The 25,524-nt window shown below is 33.5% G+C and overlaps 1 protein-coding gene across 3 annotated transcripts; it reads right to left on the bottom strand.

The window, feature by feature from the left end:
- Positions 1-124: 124 nt before the first annotated feature.
- Positions 125-24,726, bottom strand: LOC106684688 (cyclic nucleotide-gated channel beta-1). 3 transcript variants are annotated; one of them, XM_067050373.1, is made up of 7 exons: positions 24,561-24,726; positions 19,329-19,496; positions 10,979-11,146; positions 8,906-9,072; positions 4,433-4,487; positions 3,823-3,906; positions 125-740 (listed from the first exon to the last, which is right to left on the bottom strand). In XM_067050373.1, exons 1-7 carry the CDS (start codon positions 24,651-24,653, stop codon positions 180-182), a joined length of 1,296 nt encoding a protein of 431 aa, XP_066906474.1. In that variant the 5' UTR covers positions 24,654-24,726; the 3' UTR covers positions 125-179. The 3 variants fall into 3 exon arrangements, with proteins under 3 accessions (XP_066906474.1, XP_066906477.1, XP_014282400.1); XM_067050376.1 differs by lacking the exon at positions 24,561-24,726 and adding an exon at positions 24,261-24,438; XM_014426914.3 differs by lacking the exons at positions 19,329-19,496; positions 24,561-24,726 and adding an exon at positions 11,529-11,661.
- Between the last annotated feature and the right edge of the window lie 798 nt (positions 24,727-25,524).

Below are 25,524 nucleotides of genomic sequence, written 5' to 3'. Positions count from 1 at the left end.
AATAATTGAACATTTTTAAACCGAAACGTGGCCTTTCTTAAGCGCACTCTCATTTAAATTATTAAAAAATAATTATCAAATATTATGCCCGTAAAAAAAAAAAAAAAAAAAAAAAATGACAAAATAATGAAATATCTATCAGTTATTATATTAGAACTTCATTTTTATGTATCACGTTTTCACGTGCGTGTAGGTTCTATACTACTTTCAGGGATTACTTTTTCAGGTGCAGCTTGTTTTTCACTACTTTCAGGTGCACCTGGTTCTTGAGCATTTTCAGGTGAAGTTTGTTCTTGAACATTTCCAGGTGAAGTTTGTTCTTGAACATTTCCAGGTGAGGTTTGTTCTTGAGCATTTCCAGGTGAAGTATGTTCTTGAACATTTTCAGGTGAAGTTTGTTCTTGAGCATTTTCAGGTGAAGTTTGTTCTTTAACATTTCCAGGTGAAGTTTTTTCTTGAGCATTTCCAGGTGAAGTTTGTTCTTGAGCATTTCCAGGTGAAGTTTGTTCTTGAGCATTTTCAGGTGAAGTTTGTTCTCGTACTCTTTCAGTTTGTTCTATAGCACTTTCAGGTGTTTTCTTTTCCCCTCCTTCTACTTTACTACTTTCAGCGGCTGTTTCTGGTGTTTGTTCTTTACCATTTTCATTGACAACCGGCTGTGTATCTTGCTCTGGGCTGGGAACGTGAGATGCTCGTTTCTCATTGGGTATGTTGTCATGTGGAGTACCGTCTTCATAATCCTGCATCAAAATATAAGTTAATGACAGTAGTACTGGAAACAGATTATTAAAAATTGCCGCCAAAATTCATCCGCGTTAAATATTAAACGTGTCTGAACAATTTAAAAACTTGAGTCTCGATTCTTATGGTCGTAACATGATTTGTAAACAGCAGATCTAACATAATAGGCATGTTTCAAATCAGATTGGTAGTTCTTCATGTCGGCACGTTCAAACAAACAATCAAACTGTTAAGCTTTATTTAGATATTTTATATTTAATATAATATAAAAAAAAAATTGTATATATTGTAGTGATATTTTTAAGTCTCTTGTCAAATGAATTCTGAAAATATTAACTGTTATCATGAGCAGAACAGAAACATTGGAATTTGAATAATTAAATGTTGATTGGAGAAGATGGTCTGGGGATGCGGTCAGCAAAGAAACAACATAAGTAAACAAAAACATATTTATTTATTTATGCCTATTAATTAAATGTTGAATATTGTGAAAGATATTAAAAAGTTGCTAAATACAAATAATGTGAAGAAAATACTGTTCTTTTCATGATAAAAGAAAATTTATATGCTTTACATGTAAAAATAATAATTTATTTCATAAATCTAAATTAAGAATTATTTACTATTTATAAATAATTCTTTTTAAATATAGGATCATTATACGTTTTAAATAGCATATTAATGCGTTGTGTTGATAAATAACGTTTATTTAGTAATTTGTAAGTGAAATAATTGTTTTTAGTTTTTGGATTATAAATTTAAATATTTGAAAAGTAAAATAATTTTGGTTAACAGACCGAAACAATGACATCTAAATCGAAAACACACCGATCTTTTTTAATTAACTGATTTTTTTAAGGCTTAAAAACCAAACAGTAATTATTTTCGAGCATTAAAAGACAGCAACTCAATATTAAAAAAGAAAAAATACTTTGATTTATTTCAATTTTAATTCAGGCATTGAAGCAAAAGACTTCACAGAATCCAACAAGACCTAACTTATGGAGTCTGGCTATAGAAAATTAGTTTATAATTTCACTGCAAATGTCATTTAATAATTATAAAAATCACCAAATGACAAATATGATAATTGAAACAATATAGTAAGTAGGTGGTGCATTGTTTTATAGTGATCATATGTTCAAACCAAAATATTTAAAGCTATTTAAAGTGAAGTTATGAAGTTGCAAATAAATATGAGAAATCATTACAAGCAGATTATCTCAATTAGCAGTGAACTTCAATCAAGATAAAAACGACCAAGTATTTCTTGAAAAATATAAAATTTTATTTAATGTAATTTTATATTTAAATTGATGTTAATATTTATCTTTTGAATTTTAAATTGTTTTGGTTTATAGAAGAAATTACATCCCTTACATAAATAATTAATGCTTTCTCCTATACTCAAATATTCTGGGATTTTCTAATAATAAATTTAAATCTATAATTTCAAATTTATTTTTACTATATGAATATCTAATAATTGTGTAATGTTTCCATAGGAACCCAACAAATACAGCGTAACCATAGTAACAAGACAATCAGGTAATATAATTTACAAAAAAAACATTAGAATGTGTAAATATCATTATTATATAATAGGTAATACAAATTATTAAAAAGTTTTATATATTTATATAGTTTTATATTTATCATTTGGTGAAAATATTTCTTGCACATTCATCCCTAATATATTCCGATTAATGCAAGGTCATTTTACCTATCTTTATTTCATATCTTTTTATAATGAAAATAGAGTTAATCTATTACAACGTTTATTGCTTCCTTTATTTACCAAGTTGTGCTTTGATGATGACCAGGTTGGAGGAAAGAGTGTTTGGGCTGTATGGAAATGAATTATTTCTATTAAAAACTATTTGGTTCCAATGTCTAGTTTTGGTTTTTGGAAAACTGGAAGATTTTTCACCAAGTAAAGCATTCCCTTATTTATTACTCCTAAATAAATAAAATATCAATTTGAGTAATACAATCATCATTCTCGGTTTTTTTCAATAATACTATCATATAAATGGTACACCATAAAACATTAGTATTTCGATTGTAATCCAATTGAGGGGGAGGTTTCGACGTGGATACATCTATGATTTTTCTACCATTGTATAAGTTATTCTAAAGCCCAACGACGAAATCGTGAGAAATATTTTTTTGCTTACATAGTAAAAAAAAAAAAATAAAAAAGTTAATATTTAAGAAATAAAAGAACCAATCCTGAATATAAACTCAGATTCTGATAAAACAACTTTCCAAAATATAAAGGACTTTAAAACAAAGGAATAATATTAAAAACAAGTTTAATCCAACTATAGTAAGAGACCTTCAATTATATCCAACATTTATGTAATAAACTACAACATATGAGAGTGGGGGCTGCAAAACTCGCTGTATCCCACCTAATTTTTTAATATGCGTCTCTTAAAATGAATGAAGTTCCAAATATTGTATATAGAATTTAGCTAAAAATCCTTAATTTCTATTTTGATAATTCAAGACATTGCACAGTTATATTGGATTCTGGTTAATATGGGTTTGATAGTGGCATAACTTGAACAAAAAAAAACTTACAGAACTAATTTTTATTATGAATTGGACGTATTTGAGTCCGAGCGAAGATAGTAATGTACAATGGGGTAACTTTCTCTGCAGCAGTCGAACTTCAAATTGTCCCAATGATAATACAAGAGGATTCATTATTATTGATTACTTTAATGAAAACTATGTATAATTACTAGTCAAAATTGATGAGTCTGCCAAGTATAGTTGAAAGGCAAACGGCTGTTTCAAAAAGTTTAAAAAAAAAAAATATTTTTAAACACTAGAATAACTAATAGAACATCATTGAAAGTAGAGTAAATTTGCTAAAATATGATCCCTAATAGAACTATTTATTACTGTTGAATAGTTACCGAGTACTATAACTAATTTACATTACGTATAACTATCTATAATTTGAGTGTTGGGAGACGTATCTAGGTTTAATTGTTCCTGGGGTATGTTTTTCAGAAATCAAAACATTATTTCTAAGCAAGTTCTTTCAGATAATAAAACATAGATACTAACCACTTTAAATTTGATATCTTCCTCGCCTAGCTCGATGTCAGGTATTTCATTATCTGACGCAGAGAATGAGAACTCGTCAGATCCCTTCAACAAATTAAAATTTAATAAATGTTTATAAATAAATAAATTCTCACTTAGTAAATTCATACTTTTTTTTTATTCTAGGATTAATACAAATAAAAAAAGAGAAAGGTATTACACCACAGAAACTTTCGCCATTGTCTATTTATACTCCGAATTAAATCTGGATAGGGAAAGGATAAAGATAAGAAAACGGTGAAATGAAGGATCGAATATGTTTTAACAGGTAAATGCACTGTAAAAGTAACTCCAAATCCCATTTTACTGGGCCGCGTTAGGTTCACATACCGGCTTAGTGGACCGCCGACTTCAATGGGTTTGGAACCATTGGTCTAGCTGAATGTATCCATTAAATCATTATACATCATACTTAATACATACTTATATCTATATATGTATGTATGCATGTTTGCTTTAAGACCAGAATGATTATTCCAGAATTATATTTAATCTATCTCATTATACTTATGATTCTTATGGTAATGCAATCATGATGAATGTAGAAATGTACTGACTTGGATAACTTTACCTTGTGACCGGAAGGTCCAGGTTCTGCATTTCTCATACCACCTGCATCCTTCATTCTAGAACAGTGGGTCCGAAAATAAAAAAATTAAAACAAGGCAATATCACTATAATGGAAAGCTTGTTTTCTTTTATAAATAGCAACTTTCATGAATATACATATATATGGAGTCCCTCAAGTCTCTGGAACAATTTTGTAAAACTATTCCTTGGTTCAAAATCAGTAGTATTTCATTACTTTTTTCTGAAGTAAAAAGTATGTGAATAATGAGTACGAAATGTAATCAGATATAACATACACAACAATTATGATTATTTTTGCAATCGATTACATGAAGTTGGACAATCTTTTTGAATTTTTAATTTAAACCTCAATCATCGCTTTGCTTCTAAATAAAAGAAAACATAACCACACATGAAAGTTCTTGTGTTCAGTACATACTGTAAAGGACGTATTCTTTCTAGAAAAACGGTTGTGCGAGGAGTTGGTCTGGTCAAGATTGCGCTCAACTGCCAGAGTTTTCCTTATTAATCGTTAATTGTAACTAGTATATAGAGAGGGTGTGCCACAAGAGGTCTTCCGAATAGTTATATAAGCGGAGCGATGGTTAGACAGAGGTAGGGTTAAGAAGAATGGCTTCAGCATACCGAATTGTGGAAATTATTAGAAGCATGATTTGCATTTAAAGTTTCTGGTCGATTTGAACAGCATTGCTCAGTTTACGTACTGTTAGCGGTAGCGTGAGTATCCTAAGATATAGAAGTAAATTTTTTAACATTTCCATTGTAAATACGCATTCACCAACGGAGTAGAAAGAACCAGGGATAAAGGATACCAAATATCAGAATCTGGGCTGGCCTATGATGTCATACCTTCACATAACATGAACATGGTGATTAATGTACTATGAAACTTTAACGTACAAATTGAAAGGGAGCCACAATTTTAGGGTCTCCAAATCATTGTGAAGACCACCATGACCACCAGCCAGCTGAACGAAGCTCAGATATTGACATGTATCAACGATGTGATCATTGGAAGATCTCTGGTCAACATAAAGGGAGAATTAATTAAGCTTGAAGCCAATACGTATAGATGACAGAGTGAATGGGGGGAAACTAAGGTAATAACTATAAGGAGAAAGAAACCTACACGTCCTCTGTGTATATTTATCAACAGTAACCATACTTTTTGAAATGGTGAATAAGTTCAGCTACCTAGCTTCGCTTATCAATAAAGAAACAAATGAAGATGAGGGGATAAGTACGAGATTGCTGGAAAAACAAAGTATACTTTGCTTAAGCTATAAAGAGATAGGCTGTATAAGATCTTTATTTGTACCATATTAACTTAAAAAGTGAGAACTGGACGCTCAACAAAACTGTTGCAGATAAGATGAATAATTTTTAAAAATTTCTAAGATGGATCCTCTGACGAGTACAAGAATGAGGGAAGCTGGTGAAGAAGAACCAACAAAAACATTACCGAGTGAATGTGACTAAGTTTATAAAAGTACATCTAAAATGGTAAGGCATGTCCACAGGATGGATAACACATGTGCAGTTAAAGGTTACGTAGGTGTGATCCATAAAAGCTAAGGGGTAGTCCTAAAGCAAGATGGTGGGAAAATATGAACAATCATCTTCCAAAACTAGCCATTAATATAATATTAATAAAAAGATAGAAGCTAGTTGGACGAGTGTGTTGAGCAGATCAGGGACAGCAATAAGAAGAAAACAATTTAAATAATTAATTTATTTGAACTGACATTTCCTAGTGAAAGGATTTGATTCTTGGGAGCTCTGCGTTATAATAATTTTGGTAGCCGAATAGAGGCTAACAAAACAACTTGGTATCATCTTGGACTAATGAAATATCTACAGCTTCACTTAAAGTATTATCAACATTATAGTTGATTCAGCATAAATTAGAACATTGCAATGTTACTACCAACTTATTGTTTTCTTTTTAAAATGCGTGTTTTAGATTACAAGCTTGAGACGATGTCCCAGTCACCCACAAATTTGTTAAAATTAAGGCCAGCTTCTTTGGGTGTCACTTAACACAAAGACATTAATTACTATCCTTATTGTTATGATTTTATTATTTATTGTAAGAAACGGCAATAGGACCACCAGGAAAGCAGTATTTTGTGCATCGTACAATATTCCTAGGTTTTCACCAAACCATGTTCTAGGATTCGCTCCCAGAAATGAATCCGATGTTGCAAAAAAAATGTTGGTAGAGAGCTGGCAAATCCTCTTAAAACTTGCTATGACTTGAGAAACTTATCAAGCGTTCATTAAGATTTTATTAGTAACTTAATTTTGCTATAGTAAATAGCATTTAATTGACATTTATTTTATTTCCTCTTATTTTACCTCTTGTTCCTTTGTAAATTTTGACTTAATATCCAACACAATGGTTATGTAAGAAATATTCTAAATCATCGATAACTCGTCTATGGTGTGGTTGAGATGACGATGTAATATTTTTTAATGGGTTTAAATGTTGACCAACAGGCCCATTTACCACAATTCAAATAACAATAGTTTGTATGAAATTAAAGCCCTTGTGGTCCCGTTTACTTCATTTACTAACGAGCTCTCCCTTATCCACCAAACTTTTGCATAGCCAAGACATCTAAAACCTGTCTCTTGACATCCTTGGCAACTTACTTTAACCTACGTACTGTATTAAAAGATTTCTAACGTCCCATGTCCTGACACTGAAATCTTTATATCTTTCCAATTGTGCCATGAATCCTTGAAGTATTCTTACCACGATGTTGCAGCCAACATGTTTAGTACTCGATTACGTAACAGATGTTATAAAACAACAGCACAAATCTATGGACTATTGTTAATATTTATACTGCAGATGACACCTGAGGGTCACATTGTGGGCACATACACCGGCTCCAGCGTCTCTTCTCACTAAGCAGTCTTAGTAGCCAGCAATCTGGCTATCTCCGTCATCTTAATCACTTTTCGCCACGGCAGGCAGACTACAACCAACGTTAGCTTATCCTCGTGAGGACAAGGCGGGTGGACGTACCGCCAACCGGGGACCCCATCGATCACCCGCGCCGATATAGACTTTTTTTTCTTTTCTTCGGTTTAATCTTAATTTCAAATAAATCCTGACAAATCCCACCAGATCACCTTTACTATCCGTCGTAAACCTCTGCCCTCCTGTCCTACAGTATCCTTTTAAATACACCCCTAATGCCTGTTGAACAGATTCGATACTTAGGACTCCATCTTGATAAGAGACTTAATTGGAATCCACACACAAGACTGGAACGACAAGAAACTGCTCGTAGATTCCGATTGCTACAACACACTTGACAAACGCTCTAAACTTCCCATTCACTACAATTTTGTAATAGGTATAAATTTAGTTAATTTTTTTTTCTAGTCTATAAGTTTGTATATTTTGTTTTCAAATGCTTTAAGTTTATTATGTTTAATTCAAAATACAACATGTTAACGCCATAATATATAAATACCTTGTTAATAGTATTTGAGTTTTATTAGTATTTAATTTAGTTATATTTTTATTATTTAGTTATTTGAAAAGAAAAATGTGTAATTATATTTGTGTGTTATAATGAGTAATAGAGGCAGTTGCTAAGAGGTTACCTAGCAACGGACCGACCATCTTCGTTTTTTATGGCAGTTCCGGCTAATTAGTGGCCCTGGTAGCGTCTTTAGCAGCCCTGTCTGCGTTTGGTTCACGTTATTTTATTAAACATTTTTTGGGTGTTTTAGTCCTCATAACAGTTCGGAACCAAACCACTTCTGTGTTTCGATTTTAATATGAGTTCCGGATAATTAGTGACCAGGAACGTGTGTAACTAGCCCTGTCTGCGTTCATTTTGTCGGCTTGCCTCTAGTACTTAATACGACTGTTGGATATTTGGACCATCGATGAGCCACTACAACTGTGGACCATTGTAGCGGTTTATTTAGCTACAAGAGCTGCGACCTAAACATCTCGGCAGCACTCTTCCTCAGACCTATCGGAGTGGAGCAGCTTGCGTCGACTAGTATTTGTTTTAAATATATTAATTTGTTTATTTGTAAATTAGTTTATTTTATTTTCGTTTTCATAATTAATCGAACTATTTTATTTTTATCTTAAAGGCCTTTTTTATTTTTACTTGTATTCATTATTAGTCATATTTTGTCTATTTTAGTTTTAGTTTTTAAAATGTTTAAATTGGCCAAATAAATTATTAATCCGAACCAGTTTGTCGTTTCTTCATTTTTAAAGCCTTCCCACAAAAATATATAGTCGATTTGAGGTGGCTATAACACAACAATAAGAAAATTCGAAAATTCATTCCTTTTATTTTCATTGCCCTTCACGGCTGGGCTAGCAAACGTTTCCTTTTGAACCCCTACCCGCCGTAACACCCAATATTAAACAAGCTTGTATTACTTAAATAATTAGAAAAAAAAATAAACATACCTGGTAGCATAAATGCTAATGGCAGTAATCAAGAAGATGAAGACTGCAATAACGTGCATTGTAATCATCAGCGCTATCTTAGATTCATCAAAGTTGTGATGGTTAAAGAGCTGAATGATAAGTATCGTGCCGTAGAGCAGGAACCCGAAAATGGAATACACTAATTGCTAAAAATAAATTTGTTCTTTAGTAATTGTTTTTAGTTATTGATGTATGTTTTTTTAGGATTAACCTTTGTGATTATTGATAAAATTCCAGAGAATATATTAACCTAAACTATTATTTTTAAATTGTTCATATATTAGAACAAGCATACGGGGAAAATACAAAGTAAGTGCTTTTTTAATGAAGCATTAGTTCAATTTTTGTTACAAAAAACAAGAGTATGGCTGAATGAGTAGGATTGAGAGGTAGACGGGAACTTCAGATTCCTTGGTGCGGAATATGTCCGTGGCATGTATTTTGCATCAATATGCATCCTAAATAGTAAGTCTTGGCATAATCAGAGTTGAACAATACAACGCTATCGGAGTTCTGTAAATATATGAAATATTTTTTTGGTACTTGCGCATTATCTTGTCGACCATGCACTGAAGTTGGGGATGTACCCTAATATATTATTATTTCTACTATTATTGAATCTTGCTAAACTCGCTCTATATAAAGATCTATATAGACTTCCAACTAATCCTTTTCAGTACATTTCTGATTCTAAACTCATATAAATAAGAATCATTTTTTGTGACTAATTATATCTCAATTGATATGTATTAAGGATACCAGCTGGGATAAAAGAAAATGGAAATTGAATGTCAGTAAACATTTTTTATTTTGGCGGTGTATCGTACCTGATAATAGGTTTGTGCCCAAGGAAACCATCCAAGGAAAATGACCTAGGTAAGAAAATGATATGTATAGAGGATACCAGCTGTAATGTCCTAGGCAATAAGAGATATCTCTTGACTAAGTAAAGAGAGGCAATCTGGGTATACCACGCACACTCCTTATCTCCAGGACATAAAGACCTAATTGCTTAGGGTCAGGATCAAAAGGCGTCCCTTTTTCCAGGTCAGAAACGCTAAGGGCAATATCTTTGGGGCGGCGACCTTACGCCCTACCCCCCTTTCCTGGGGGACCCTAAGTAAATGAAGTGGAGCTGGGATTGGCCTATGAGAAGGCAAGGATCGGATGTGTGTATGAATGAGAGGGAGAGGGGACATAAGAGGATAAATAGGTTGCCTGGACAGTGACATACGGTGGGTTTAACAAGAGAGTGGCAGAGGGAGAGAAAGCCGTCAGGACAGCAGGACAAGAAGAAAAGTGACAAGGGGATAAGACGCAGGCAGCCGGAAGAGTCCAGAGCCCAGGAAGATATAGATAGACACCGGACAGCAAGGAAGCACATCGCAGGGAGACAATGAAGATCCACCGACAGGCTGTGGAGCGGAGAATTGCCGCCGTAGCCAAAGCTGATGCACCAAGATAAGTAAGACCTTTCAGTTGTATTTTGAATGGCAATAGTAGAATTGATAAACTTAGAGTTAATATGAATAACAAAGATCCCAACTGGTATTTCTCAATTCATAATATCGTAATTAAACTTTAAGGAAATATGCTCTTTCATAAGATTATTCTAACTCATTTGTATATCATTGTAAATATAAACCAATGTAACCAATACTTTACTTAATAATTAAGAATCACTGCATGCTACCTTATAATAATAGCATATTAAATTGATAAACACCATACCGTTGTAGAAGAACTCCAATGGTTAATTACAAATATTTACATCTAGCATGCCATGGCAAGGGGTCTATGGTATCTAATCCTTGAATTAAATACATTGCATACATTTTCAGTCGGTTCCCATCAGGAGCCGATAGAGATACATAATAGAAATATCAATATAAATACAAACATATATATAAATAAATACAATGCTGTTGTGGAACCCTCGGTCAGCCTTAGAACAGCTTGAATAGCCAGACACATAGCCCAATAAAACATGATATGGTCAAAGGGATAATAAGGAAGTATCTTATTAATGTATGATTAATTTATCGGTCTTACCAATTTATACGGTGTTTCATTTCCCATTATTTTGTCAAAAATAATTCCACCCGATGTCAAGGAGAAAGCAGATGAAGTGTGGTTGAACAAGATTCTTTCTCTTTGATTGGTCATCCCGGTTGGAAGCAGGACGGCACCCCAGAGTATCATTATAGTAAATGATATAAACTGAAAATATCAAAGCCAGCATGATCATTAGTCACCAGAAACTTCGAGCATTTTAATTTTCAATTTACATATGTCAGTAAAATAAAAAAAATATTTTATTTGAAAACAAACACAAAAGTTTAAGGACTTCAGGTTAATTGATGCCGTTGAGTATTAGTTATAGTGCCTAATGAAGACCACTTAGGATAAGAAGCCCTCAGTACCCTAAACGCTCAAGTCCCTTAAGAAAAATGTCAACCTTAGAAGGCAGGATTCGAATTTATTTTTTCTGACGGGAACGATACGAGAGTGCACCAGCACGCTCTGCCGCCATACGCTTGGATATGGATATATTTATTCCTTAAACTTCCTGTATTACACAAGCATTTTCAAATGTGCTTACCGCTTCAAATATTGTGCAGATAATGATAATGTGTTTTAATACATAGTTCTTCAACACCGTACGTTTTCTTTGAAAATTGGCCTGTTGGTTAGCCATCAAACTTTAAATGTACAGGAATGATTAACAATCATTGGTGTCATTGTTTCATATACATATTGTACATATGTGTGACAACACTGAGGTACCGTAAACGCCGTTATAAAATCTTTAATTGCATATTGCTAACAATAAAATATACTTTGCTTGGCAACGAGGTAAAAAGTGAGTTTCTTTGAACAAACTCTATTTCTGTGGATTATATTATGCTATAATTATTTCCCAAACCCGTTACTATCCAATTATAGAATGAATTCATAACAATTTAAAATTGTTCTGTTAGTAAAATATTGAAGATTTACTTGAGTTCACTTTTTAGTCATGGGGGGTAGTGCTGCTCGCGTCCGTATCATTGATACACGTGCTCCCTGGATAGCGCTTAATGAGCAGTAGCTGTCGCCACAACAGCCCACAGAATATGACAACTACGGCACTCAACCGTAATGCAAACGGCCTTTGAAAAGGCCATCAAAACTCCAAGCTCAAAATTATTTTTTGGAAACCTGGAGGTCTTACACATGATAAACTTACACAATTGAAATTTATTTTGGAAAAATATAATATTGACGTTGTTGATCTTTGCGAATGTGAAGCTTCAATTGAAAAAGACTTTATAAGTATAAAAGCATACCAAATGAAAATATTGACACGTGGGCGTCAAGTGGCCTCAGGAATGGTAGTTTATGTTAAAAACCATCTAGTCGCTAAAATCGATATAATTACGACTATGACTGCAACAGAAAAGTCTGAAGTGATGCGTGCCAAAGTATGGAATGGGAGTTGCATGAGGAAGATCTATTTTATCTATAGCCCACCGGGAAACAAGCTGCCTCTTGAAGACCTTTTGGAAGGCTGGGATGAACACTCACTACTGATGGGAGACGTTAATGCGCACTCATGGATTTGGGGTTATAAAACGAATAATCAGGCAGGTGATGTAGTTGAAGATCTTATCTATTCGGGACAATGTGATTTCGTAGATAATGTGCAGAAGCAACCAACATTTCTCTCCTATAACTATAAAAAAAGGTGAACAGACGCACCCTGACATTGTTCTCAGCCATCCATCACTTACGCGGAAAATTAAACACGATCTCATTTCACCTCCGGGTGGAGCTGGTCACAAAATCCTAATTATAGAAGTTGAAAGTCGAACATTACGCACTGAACACAGGGAATCTCATTGGAATCTGAAAACAGCAAGATGGGAAGATTACAGGAGAGATACGAACATCATGATAAAGGAGGACATTCTGGGCCCAAATGTTGATCAAATTGCCCAAACTCTAACAAAAATAACATTGAAATGTGGCCTCCGAAATATTCCTCGTGGACAAGTTCGAAAATTTATACCTTACTGGAATATAGAGCTAGAAAAGTTAAAAAAAGGGTAAAGACGAAGCTCGTTGCCGTGCAGAGAGAACAGGGCTAAGGTCAGATATGGTGGTGCTAAGAAAGACAAGTGCCCAATTAAGACATGGCATTATCTGTTCCAAAAGACAAGCATATAATAATTTTCTGAAGGAGATGGACTTCAGGAAGGATGGAAAGAAGGCTCACACTTTTATTTCGAGGATAAACGGAGAGAAAATTATAGAATATGAGCTAAAAACAATTTATGAGCTATACCCCATAGAGCAATGGCTACACGTTTATACCGATGGGTCTGCGGACTGTGGGAAGTGGGAGACCCTACTGCATAAGGATAAACGAATTCCTGGCAATCTTAGCAGAGCTGAGAGAGTGGCTTGTTTTCGGCTATGTAACAGAACATGATCTGCTCCAAAAACACCTCCGTCGAATTGGCATCATAGATTCCCCGAAATGTCCTCGATACAACTTGGGAGACATGGATGGAGACCATCTTTTAACCTGTATTGGTCTAGAAGATGTTGAGCTGGATGCGGACCAACTAAGAGGAAGAGTAAAATTGTATTGGACTGCGGGAGGGAAAATGGCGTAATACCCCAATTCCTGTGGCGTAGGGAAAAAAAAAACTTTTTAGTCATTTGTCTATATCCTATTGATGCTCTAACATCCACGATTTTGAAATAAATTATCTAATTAGTTGTCTATAGTAGAAGGCTCCAAACAAGTCGGGTCAAAAATGCTAAAGTAGCATCATTTAATCCGAACATTGTGAAGATTGGATCGGAACTGCCAGTAGTTGGCAACGTTGACTGTCCTTTGTTCACTACCTTTACTAAGATAAGTTAATATTACTAATATTGTTTAGATAAATATTTATGTCATATTTGATTTAATAATATTGTTGAGCGATCTTTATTTCATAACGACGAACAGTGAAACAGCCTCAGAGGAAGTTGTGTAATGGAGAAGACAACCTGACAGAAAAAGTGAAGCCAGAAAAAACGGGCCTTTTAGGGGCGTTGGGTAAGAGTACGAGCCAATCACTGCTTTCTGTTTCACTTCAGATGATGACAATGGCGGACAATCCTATTAACATCAAAGTAAACCTTCTTTCGATGGGCGTGGCCTTTTTGGCTACACTTTTACTTTGAAAGAGTGTAGAGTTATGCCACCCCCGGAATCAACAGGTAAAGTATTTCAAACCTTTCGACAGTGATTGTTGAGTTAGATGGTGCAGCGTGAGTTGGCAACTCTACAATTATTCTGACCACCCTTATTTCTTTTTGTCTACAAGAAAAATGTTATACAACTGATTGACATATGTGTATTCGAAATATTATTATTTTGATTGACTCAGTATACTATAAGGTTGACTTTAACAGCTCATAATTGATATAATAATGCATTAAAAATATGGTTACAAAGCCATTTTATTGCATGAATTTGATATTAATCGAATTACTATCTTAAAAACGTTTATTTATTTTATTCTTCGCATTTCGGTTATCACGCCGAAGGAAGTTTTTTTCAGCAAATGGGGAAAACCCTGACTCACATGATGGGTTCACTTCCTAATAAGTTCTATAGAGCTGATGAACCATACCTTCTACTCGTAATAATATGGTCTCCTTCATAGCTCATCGTAATTTTAATGTTCATGCTTAAACCAAATTGACAGTTACTCACAAAATTATTCTACAAATCAATTCCTAAATAGTTCCAAGCGACGTCCAAGATTCAGATCGTCAAGTCAAAACAGAAATCTGTGCTTGACTGTTAAGCCTAAGATATAAAGGACGCCTAGATTAGACGAGGGCGCACCACACAACTAAAGACTGTCGAGTGGCTATACTAATTAGGGGTATTCATGATGTTGTGTTAAATGTTATATGTTTTACCATGTTAAATGTTATAACTATAGGATTGTGAGCAGCCCTATTTGAAGTCATGTTAAACGTTAAATGCATAAGAGTCCCTAGCGGATTTTCTCAGCAACTTGTTGTATAAGCCTTTATGTTTATAACCTTCCTTCTAGACCCTCATGTTATTGTTTACTTCAGTTTTGATTTAAGTAATTAATTAAAACATGCCTAGAGTGAGTGAAAAGTGGAATTTGTGTGAAAGTTTAGCTTATGAGTGTCTTATTGATCTTCAAACTTGTGAAGAAGAGAATGAAGATGAGCTAATTGACAACTGTATTGAAAGTCACAACAACTAATATGGCGGCGATCTCAACTGGTCTATTGTGTGACGTCATTCTCGATTTAACTGACCAAGTAACAGACTCTCAGCCATGTTAAATGTTATTTCGTTTTACCACGGCAAAAGAAGGCAATTTTTTCGATTTAACACGAGTTTTTCCATTTAACACGCTTTAACATAGATCATGAATACCCCTATTAATATAAGACGAAACAACTGGCTATCAAGTATTTTTTTTTAACATTCAGATTTCAATTCCATTTGATCCAACTTGCTCAGATTTCAAAAGTGCGCCACTCTTCTATGGAAATAAAATAGATTTCATTTAACTGGTTCAAGGTGGGGATTTACCCTCATCCAAATAAATTTATCTAGATAAGACGGATTAGTAATACTTTTAAACTGACTGGCCGATTTAGATGGAACATGTTAATTTTACTGTTGGGTAATCCTACTCTAAAACCCCAAAATTTGGCCACTGGCCATTAAAATAACTTAATAACAGTTAGGATATTATTAATCATTAGACGGTTTACATTTTTAAGAAATATTTAATTTTGCCATTCTCCCAAATAACCTTTTGTTGAAAAGTTACCTCATAAAAACAAAACAAGAAGATGCTCGTTGATTTTGTTAGCTTCAACGTCACTAAAATTGTTTAAACAATATCCTTCTTATTTATTATTGTGCAAGAGAAATTTTCTTTTACAAAGATAATTTCCGGCCAACTTTATCAGCTAGATATACACTTATATTTATCATGAAATTTTCCATCCACATAAATCCATCGGTTTGTAATCTAGACTACTTAGACAGTAAGACATAGGAATGGCTAGTTTATTCACCAACCCTTTTCAAATCATTTAACGTATTTACTTGTATTTTAAATACAGTTGTAGAATAAACAATAATAATAAACAAGAGATTAAATAAAGCTTTCATTTTTATTTATAAATATACATAACGAAGCCTGACGTTAGGTCCTTATCTGTAGACAGGCACACCGCCCCTTGAGACTCGAATTATATATGGTCGTTCTTCCAGGTCCCTAAAGTGATAAAATCATTAGTCAAGACTTTATTTGGCTCTAATAAACCAATAAAATAACTCTAGAGAGATGAAAAAGTGTTGTCGATGAAAATACATTGGATTGGAATTCTTATGTTCGGAAACTAGTCCGTTTCATAAGTAAATAATTAAATACTAATGGAGATTATCTTCAACATCTTTACAACCATGACATTTTTTTTTAAAATTATTATACAATGCTAAAAGAACGATACATGGAAGATTGAAGTAAATAATGAAATGGGAAGTGGAAGCCAGATGGGAAAAACGAGACCAAAAAAAGACCTAAATTAAGGTAAAAAAAAAATAAGAGTATGACATCATCTTTTAACAGCAGTATAGGATGATATTTTTATTTATGTATGTATATAGTGTAAAAAAAGATTTTAAAAAATGAGGAATAAATAAAGATAAATCCTCCTCCTCCTGCTTACATATCTACTTCTATTCATTTATCAAGTACCAGAATAAATAATTTTATAGTACAATGTATTTTAATGTCAAAAATCAGACTAAAAACACAAAATATTTTAATTAAATCTAAGCGATGTTAAAAATTAGTAAGATTTTGACTGGGTTGTAGATGTGACTAAAACATTTCAGAGGTGTACCAAACCAACATGGCAACAGCACGCCGTTCTTACTCCATCAGAACTCAGAAAACTGCCACATCCAGCATACCAATATTTTTAGTCCATACTCACGATTAAACATATTTTTTTGATTTTATGCTTCCTCATCTATAAGAGTTTCAGATAATTTGGTCATGGTTACATTTTTAAAAACGCTTCGTCTCCTTTCTAAATTACATTCTAAATAACAAACTAGGTAATTGTATACTATATTTTCGGAGCTTATATATACACTTCTTTATAGTAATGAATAATTAAACTTCGTTACTATTACTCCAGTAGCTAATTAACTGAAACGGCAACCTCTTCCAGCTAAATTTTTAAACCAAGAATTGGGTATAGTAAAAAGCCGTAGTGCAGTTTTCTTTTTCATTTTTAGCTTTCAAATAATATCAACCACACAAAAAGGTTGGTCGTCCTGAATACCTGATTTTTTGTAGAAAATGTTCGATTCAGGAGCCTTAGAATTCCAAGATTTCCAAGCTACCTTTTTTAAGATACCCATCTGATTAATCGTAATTGTCCTACTTCTGAGAATCACCCATATAGATATCAATGATAGAAATTCTCGATATTCAATGTAAGAAAAAATTAACATTATTAATGTGATGCTTACTTGTGTTGATAGTACCTCCTGACTAAGAAAACGAGGTGTAGCACAAATAGAAGTAGCACGGCAACATGGAGCCAAAAGACAATCGTCATTTTGTGTCCAGTGTAGTCATCAAAATTAAATGTTTGCAGAATCACAATGACAGTGAATAGCAGGGCTCCGGAAGTGGAATAGATCAGTTGCTATGAACAATGTTTTAAACACATTTCAAAATTTTAATTCTGCTTATTATATTTAAACTAATAATTAAAAGTAACGATACACGAAGTGTCAGTAGTTCCCAAGATGCTTGTGTTAGTCTTGATGGTTCTGGCTCCAATTTAAGATGTGAGGTAGACCATAAGGCCTAAACAATACAGGAGTGTCCATACAGGTTAGGTAACTGGTTCGGGATTAATGGACGGTATGAGTCTTACGGGAACTTGCCGTAAGTCCTCAAAGGATGAAACTTCACTCCGTAGAGAACGAGCATAACGATCGTGAAGGGGTTGGCAAGTCCTACGGGAGCTATCCGTAGGTCCTTGCAGGAAGGACACTACGCTCATTAGGGATCCAGCCTACAGTCGCGATGGGGATCGTGAATCCTACGAGAACTAGCCGTAGGTCCTTACGAAAGGAATAAAAGGTGTAGGATAGAGTAGATGACCATTATAAATTTGCATGAAATATTAACACATCATACACATAAAAAAAAAATGCAAGAATATACTGATCTAAATGTGTCTATATACTATTTTTCAAGAGGTGCCGATGAACTAGTAACTGGACTAATCAATTTCCTAATAATGCAAAGACCGGTTTGAGGCACAACCTCTAAGAATTTACTTTACTGGAAATCAGTATATTTTTTTGTTTACATTTATTTGTTGGAATAATATATTTACAATTATGGTGATATTTACATGGTTAATCCCCTGTTAATAAAATTAGAAACAACTAATTTTTTGACACTGCTTTGACAATAAGAAGCATTCTACGAACTAGTTCTTCAGTGACTAAGTTACTAAAACAGTTTGAATTTATATATTTCTTTTCCTAGGTTCTTATTTATTTAACTGCGCTCGTACTATGATTGTATTGTATATATTATTTTAGTTAAGCTTAAAATTTTACTAGGTTAAGTTAAAAAAAAAATCTAAATCATCTTTTCAAATTTTAACAACCATTATTGATACTAAAAGAGCCATTATATAGGAATCGAGCCACGGCACGATAATATTTTTTTCTACTTAACTTTGAAGTTCCACTTTTTAAGAGCTTATTTTATGGAATTGAGCTCTGGGCCTCTACCAAAACATCAAATTCCTCCCGCATCCTATCCTTACAATCCATTAATTACATTAACATTAAATCCTTGATGCTCCTTATCACGTTACAAATAAACTCATTCACAAAGACCTTAACATCCCCTTCGTTGCAGATTTGGCCCAAAATATGGTAGATATGCGTCTTTTCATTCCAAACTCCTTACCCATCCTAACCCATTAATTCTTAATCTCTCATCCTTAACAATCCCTGATAATCCTCCGAGGCGTCTGAAAAGAAGATGGCCACGGGATCTTCTAATTCAAACTAATGCTTGAAGTTCCACCAATGGGTGGTTCCTTCCCAAGATTTTCAAGTGTATATGAAACATACAACATATTTACTTATTGTATTTCTTATTTGTACAGTTGTAAATCACATTAACTAAATTAAAAAAAAAAATATTTTATGGTTATGTATAATAGACTTAGTGTGTTTCACTTGTAACATGACCATATCTAAGTATACATATACTTATACTAACTTAGACTACATCTAACTATAACATATTACCAGTTTTGGAGGAGGTTCTTCATTAAATAAATAACCAAGCACCAAACACCAAAAAATGACCGTAAATGCTGGAGCGGCATGAGCAAAAAGAACATAACCGGAAAAATCTAGCATCCCTGGTGGGTATTCATAATAACCCCAGAGTATGTCAATGGCGAGGCACAGCACCTGATCAATAAATAGGATTACACAACAACACTTATTTTATGTGATATAAGTATATATAGTTGACCGTAAAAATTGATATATAAGAAGATGGTCAAGGTTGCGGTCAAACGAGAAACAAAAATAGTTGTAAACGTTTGATGGAGAAGATGGTCATTCTTATATACATATTTTATGTAATAATCAATATGTGGCAATATATTTGAGATTGTATTTTCTTCAAAATTAAAAAAATTATTTCAAAACCCATTTAAAACAACTGTCATTAAAGCTTGTAAAATTAGAATTTTTGGTTCATTCAACTCAAAGTAATTCCGAATATTGCTTCTTGAATATAATACCACAGAAATTTACATTTTAATACAACAATACAATTTTTTTGATATTAAGAGTGCAGTGACGTGGAGTGGCTAAGTGTCATCTTAAATCTCAATAGAGTTAAGATATTTTCCAAAAATAATATTTACTTCATAAATGGGCCTTGAAAACTAGATTTGACAAGCAATTAATATTTGAAATTCAAAGATGAGTTTGAAGTAATCGTACGAAAATTATTGGCACACTTGTAATTTGTATGTACATGTAATGTAGTTAAACATAAAATCACACAAAACCAGTAAGTTTAACTCAAACGTTTATTTACTCACAAAAATTATTATACCAAAAATACATAAACAAAAGAGCTCTTAAAACGTGTGTATCCGTCCCTATCGGTAAGTAATCACACTGTCCCCTTACACTCTGATCGATACATTCCATTCGATATCCAATATACCACATTATCCCCCCTCTAATTAAGGCAAAATATACAATAAATTACAAATTAAAATATGAATATAAAGAAAAATACAAATACAATTTTAAATTAAAAGTGACCCACGATATGCACTGACTTGTTTTTCCTGAGCCATTTGCACCTTGACATAGCAGAAGGTCAAGTCTGGTCCTTAGCTGACGGCCCATCAATGCCTGAGCAGGTGAAACTCTAGCGGCATTACGAATGTGCGGCGCATTACGATAATCCAACAGGAACCTATTCAGGAGCTGACTTCAAACTGCGTTTAATAGAGCGGACGGCATTCTCTGCTGTACAATTTGTCTTTGGTGAAAATGGAACTCCATGTTTGTGGTCAACGCCATTGTGCCGAAGAAAATTCCCAAAAGTCTCACTATCAAATGCTTCAGGCAACCCAAAACCAGCGAAAACCTGGCTCAAGATCTTGGAAATGTGAACACAGAAATGTGTGGAAAAAGCTTCAATCCATTTTGTGTGACTATCAGTGATAACAAAAAAATAGCGTCCCTCCAGTGGTCCCTGATAATCTATGTGGCATTGCTGCCAAGGTTTAGGTGGCCATTTCCACGGTACACTAGCTGCCTTTGGGGGCGGGGGGAGAGGAGTTGTGTTTGACTCCTTAGTTGTGTTTCAGGCATGACAAAATCTCTTCGATGTCCTCATCCAACTTTGGTCACCAAACAAACGATATTACTTTTACCATACCTATATAAGAAACGTGAAGCTCCTTCAGGACCTCTTGTCGCAATGCAGTTGGCACAACAACACGATATCCTCATAGAATCATGTCCTTTTCCACATACAACTCACCTCTCTTTCGGAAAAAGTGCTCAACTTTGTCAGGCCATCCGATTGTCTTTGGTGATGATCTTCATAAAGATGTCAATCTTCTTGGTTGCTGCCAAAATTATCTTGTAGTTCAATGGTAGATCACTAAAACATCAAAAACGTAGTTGATATAGGTCAGGCGCATCTGATATTGGAAATTCCAGAAGTGGAGCTCGAGAAAACCAATCAGCGATATTTTTCTCAAACTTTACCCAGTCTACATCATAAATGTAATTAGTCAAAATAATTGCCCACCGTTGCAATATTTTTGCTGCGCAGGTTGGGATATCATGCTTTGGTCGAAAGATCGATAGTAGGGACTGATCGTATTATCGTTGGAATCTGCTGATTCCAAATATCAAGGCTGACCCCTCTTTATGGAGCTGAGAGTATGACTTTTCGGCTTGAGACAACGTTCGGCTGGCAAATGTCAATGGTCGATCCAATCCATCTGCATATCGTTGATAAATGACTGCACCTAATCCAAAGTCAGAGCCATCCACCGCCCAACGAATTGGGTAGTCTGGATTGTAATGAGCAAGACTACGAGCACATTCATTACTCCAATTCCACGGGTGCCCCTTTCTCAGCAAGTGGTGATAAAATTGCTGCTAAATCGGGCACAAACTTTGACAAGAAGTTCACTACTACCAAAAAGCGCTGAAGTTCCTTAACATCATTCGGTATTGGGGCCTACAAAATTGCACGAACCTTGTCATCGGTTGAATGTAATCCCTGAGCATCTATTTGGAATCCTAGATATTCGATTGAGGTCTTGCATTGGCGCATTTCTTAATAGACACAGTGAGGCCCCTAAGGGTTTTGGAAAGTAATATCATTGCATATATTAGTCCTATTTATGTTACCAAATCATAATAATAAAGTTTACGTAAATGTTTCATTTTAACTAAATAAAATAATATATATCAAACTGTCGATTGTGATCAATAAATCTATGTACATCCTCAAATGAAGCAATAGTGAAGCATTACCGGGTCAGCCAGTATTTTATAGATTTGAACTGGTAGCCATTAAAATTTCGTCATCATCATTCATTTGCATCTATGATGATGTCAGTAATCTTCTAGGCATTAAAAAAAACAAGATTTTGAGTCAATCACCAATTTCATGCTATTGCTCATACAGAGCATCTTTTAGCACATTTTTGTAGAAATTTTATTTTTTCTTATTTTCAGGTCCAATAATTAATATTTTTAATAATAATTATCATAGGTGTTCTATAGTATTAATGTCCAGAGATTGTGGTGGCCTTTTAAGTTGGCCCGAAACATTGTACAAAATCTACTCTTTCGTTTTGTTGGCCAAATTCTTGGGGTCATTGTCTTGTTGGAAGATAAAAGTATCTTTGATCCCCAGTTTTTTGGCATTCACAATACCGTCAATAAAGGCAAAGTTTTCCGTAGCATTCCATGGCATGGAACCCCAAATGTGGACTCTTCCACCTCCATGTTTCACAGTGGACCTCACACGTCGAGTTTGAAACTCGGTATTTAGGTTTTCGCCAAACGTACTTGCGACCGAATATATTAAATTTACTTCCATCTACAAAAAAAAAAAAAACAAGTTTTGGCAAACAAATGATCAACAAATGATTTGGCAAACTCGAGCCTTTTTTTTTAAGGTATTTTCCTTTGAATCCTATCATAATAATTATATTTGTGAATAACATTTCTTACTTTTTATGAACTTAAGATGTTATTGGAAATCGATGCGACCTATTCTGCTATCATGGCGGGTGACGTAGTGAGTTCTCCCGCTATAATCCGTCGTATGTTCCTCTGTTCTCTTTCCCCAAATTTTGATGGCCGTCTTGAACGAGATTTGTTTTAAAATGAACGAGTGTTCCTGAACTTTTTAACAATATTTCGAACACTACTGAAACTTATTTCTATTCAATTCGCTTTTTTTTTCGGTAACTAACTTATTTAATTACCTAATTTTTCGAAGACACACTATGTTCACTTGTTTTAGGTCTTTTGCCCACTGGATGCGAAATCACATAAAAACACATGAACCATCTACACATGGCCTGTAAAGTTTGTCAGTTTTCGTCCGAACAGGTGGGAAGAGCGAACCGATTCCGTTTTGCTGGGATGAAGAGTTTTTTGTTTTGGAATTTTCGCCTTTGATTCATCGACGCATTAGGCAGAGGTAATATCGACGAAGACGAAAAATGTGGGTGAAGCACATTTACGCAAAAAGAAATGACTGGTGAATTTTCTCATTTGTGACATTATCTTCAAGTCAACGATGACCACAACTTTGAATGAGAAAGGTCATTTCTTCTAAATGAATTTTGTATCCCTGTCCATAGGCTCAAATATTCGAAAGCCTCTAATAATCTTTTTTCTCTAATAGCATTTAACTATTTGTAGAATTGAGGAGATGTGGTGCGTTCAGCAAAGACAAAGAAATTAAAAAAAATTATTTATTTGTACCGACTTTTCGACCTGGATGATTTCAGGACTTCATCAGGGCAGAAAAAATTATTGTAATTTTGACTTTTTTTAATAATTTATTTATTATAATTATTACCTATATAATATTATATTTTATTTTCTTATTTGTTCCAACCACTATCTACCTCATTTATTGTTATGTTTGTTTATTACTTTTCTCTTTTTATTCTTATGTTGCTCTGAACTAAGGTTATCTGGTTTTGTTTTTCAGCCCTGATGAAGGCATGAAATTCAGGTCGGAACAGCGGTACAAATAAATAAGTTTTGTTTATATGTTTATATTTGCTGACCACACCACCGACTATCTTCTGATACCACAATCTACGGTCAACCATTAACCCCTCACTATTAGTAATGTTCAAAGGAAAACAAACACTGTTGATCATGACTTATTGTTCGAATCATTATATACTTTATAAAAAAATAATAAGATGATTTTAAAATAAGTTACAATAAATTTTCAGTAATATAATTTTTTTGATCATGACTGTTTCTTATGTTATTAAATGATTTGTATTTATATTCTATTTATGTTTATTTAAATTATTTAGTTTTTACTTTTCCTTACTCTATAAGAAATATACAGTAAGGAAGAATATTGCGATCTTGAAAAATTTCAATTTCTAGTTTGATGACGTCGAAACAAATAAATAAGCAGATTACTTGATAATAGCGTTCATTCTCATTCCGCCTTGGATCAATTCCATTTCAATATGTCCTAACTTGCTTACCATCCAAGATAATAATTAAAACTGTGGAATTTGAATTCCAATTATAATCGATACGCAATAAATAAATTAGCAACACAATTTCCTTTGATATCTTGTCAATTTGAGCCAGTTCAAATGTTACTGATGACATATAAATAAATAAATACCTAGATATCGATCACCTGTGGTTATTTATACTCATCTATGATTTAATGTTTAATATTAAATTCCATTACTTTTGTAGCACCCTTACCGCAATTAGAAGTGTAAAGATAAAAGTTTCGTTCCTGAGATAGCTTAAACAAAAGTCTACTGGTCCATTACAATTTCTATCTCGTAGACCCATCTCTATGGCTTACAGTTTATGAACTCTTATTTCGAAACATATGAACAACATTTACGAGTCTTCAAGCATGTGTTAGATCGAGTTATTTTCATTTTTTAATTCATCGGTTAGTAAACCTTCTTCTCAATAAATAGATTACATAAGGAAATCTTTCTTAATCTTGAGGCTTAAAAACAAATTCGATACTTATTTCAGTTGTTTAATTATAAGCAATCTTAGAGATGTTTACCAGCGAATAAATTACTTTGTCCATTTATTATGTTCAGTCTTCAAACTTCAATTTCCAATAAAGGAAATGGTAAATAATAATTAAAATTCTTTACCATAAAAAAAAAATCGATTTTCCGAATTCGGAATTAGCATTTAGACAGAGAAGGGTTGAGTAATACATGCCCAAAGTGGTAAAACCTTTTTCAATTTTTCAATGCATTCTATCCCAAAACAAGGTAACTAAAATATTATATAAATTGAAGTTTTTGACACTATCGGCTTTTTTAAAGCTGATTTCATAAAATTGTTGATAGAATTTTTGGGAAATTTGTTTTATTGAGACAATAATGTTAATACTAAGTTATAGTAAGAGGCTACTGGTTGAAGGCAACACGTTGTAATTCACAGACAATTTAGCAATATAAAAGTTTCTTTTACAGAAACTTACCAATATTATCTGTCCGTGTAATCATGGATTTAATATTTTACTAACAAATTATTTAGTAAAACAATTCTTAATTTAACTGTTTTTTTTATGTTTTCACAATATGCCTAAAAAAATGGTTATTACTTACTTAATTTTCGTTTTTTTAGTAGACACTCAAAGTGTCTATGACGTTCAAGCAGTACAGTCTTCATTTTTGTCTGAAACAGTATTTAT

The sequence above is a fragment of the Halyomorpha halys genome, unplaced genomic scaffold (assembly GCF_000696795.3).
Source record: "Halyomorpha halys isolate HHAL.00 unplaced genomic scaffold, Hhal_1.1 Scaffold602.1, whole genome shotgun sequence".
Classification (NCBI taxonomy): domain Eukaryota; kingdom Metazoa; phylum Arthropoda; class Insecta; order Hemiptera; family Pentatomidae; genus Halyomorpha; species Halyomorpha halys.
Note: the sequence above shows the minus strand (reverse complement) of the source record. Positions and strands in the feature narration are given on the sequence as shown.

Bases quoted from the DNA above. Each gene is read 5' to 3' on its own strand.
- LOC106684688 (XM_067050373.1), bottom strand. From the start codon at position 24,653: ATGGGTCTACGAGATAGAAATTGTAATGGACCAGTAGACTTTTGTTTA. The intron at 19,497-24,560 runs GTAAGGGTGCTA...TTTATTGATCAG, and splicing joins TCTTTACACTTCTAATTGCG to GTGCTGTGCCTCGCCATTGA. The intron at 11,147-19,328 runs GTAATATGTTAT...TGATATTTTCAG, and splicing joins AAGAACCTCCTCCAAAACTG to TTTATATCATTTACTATAAT.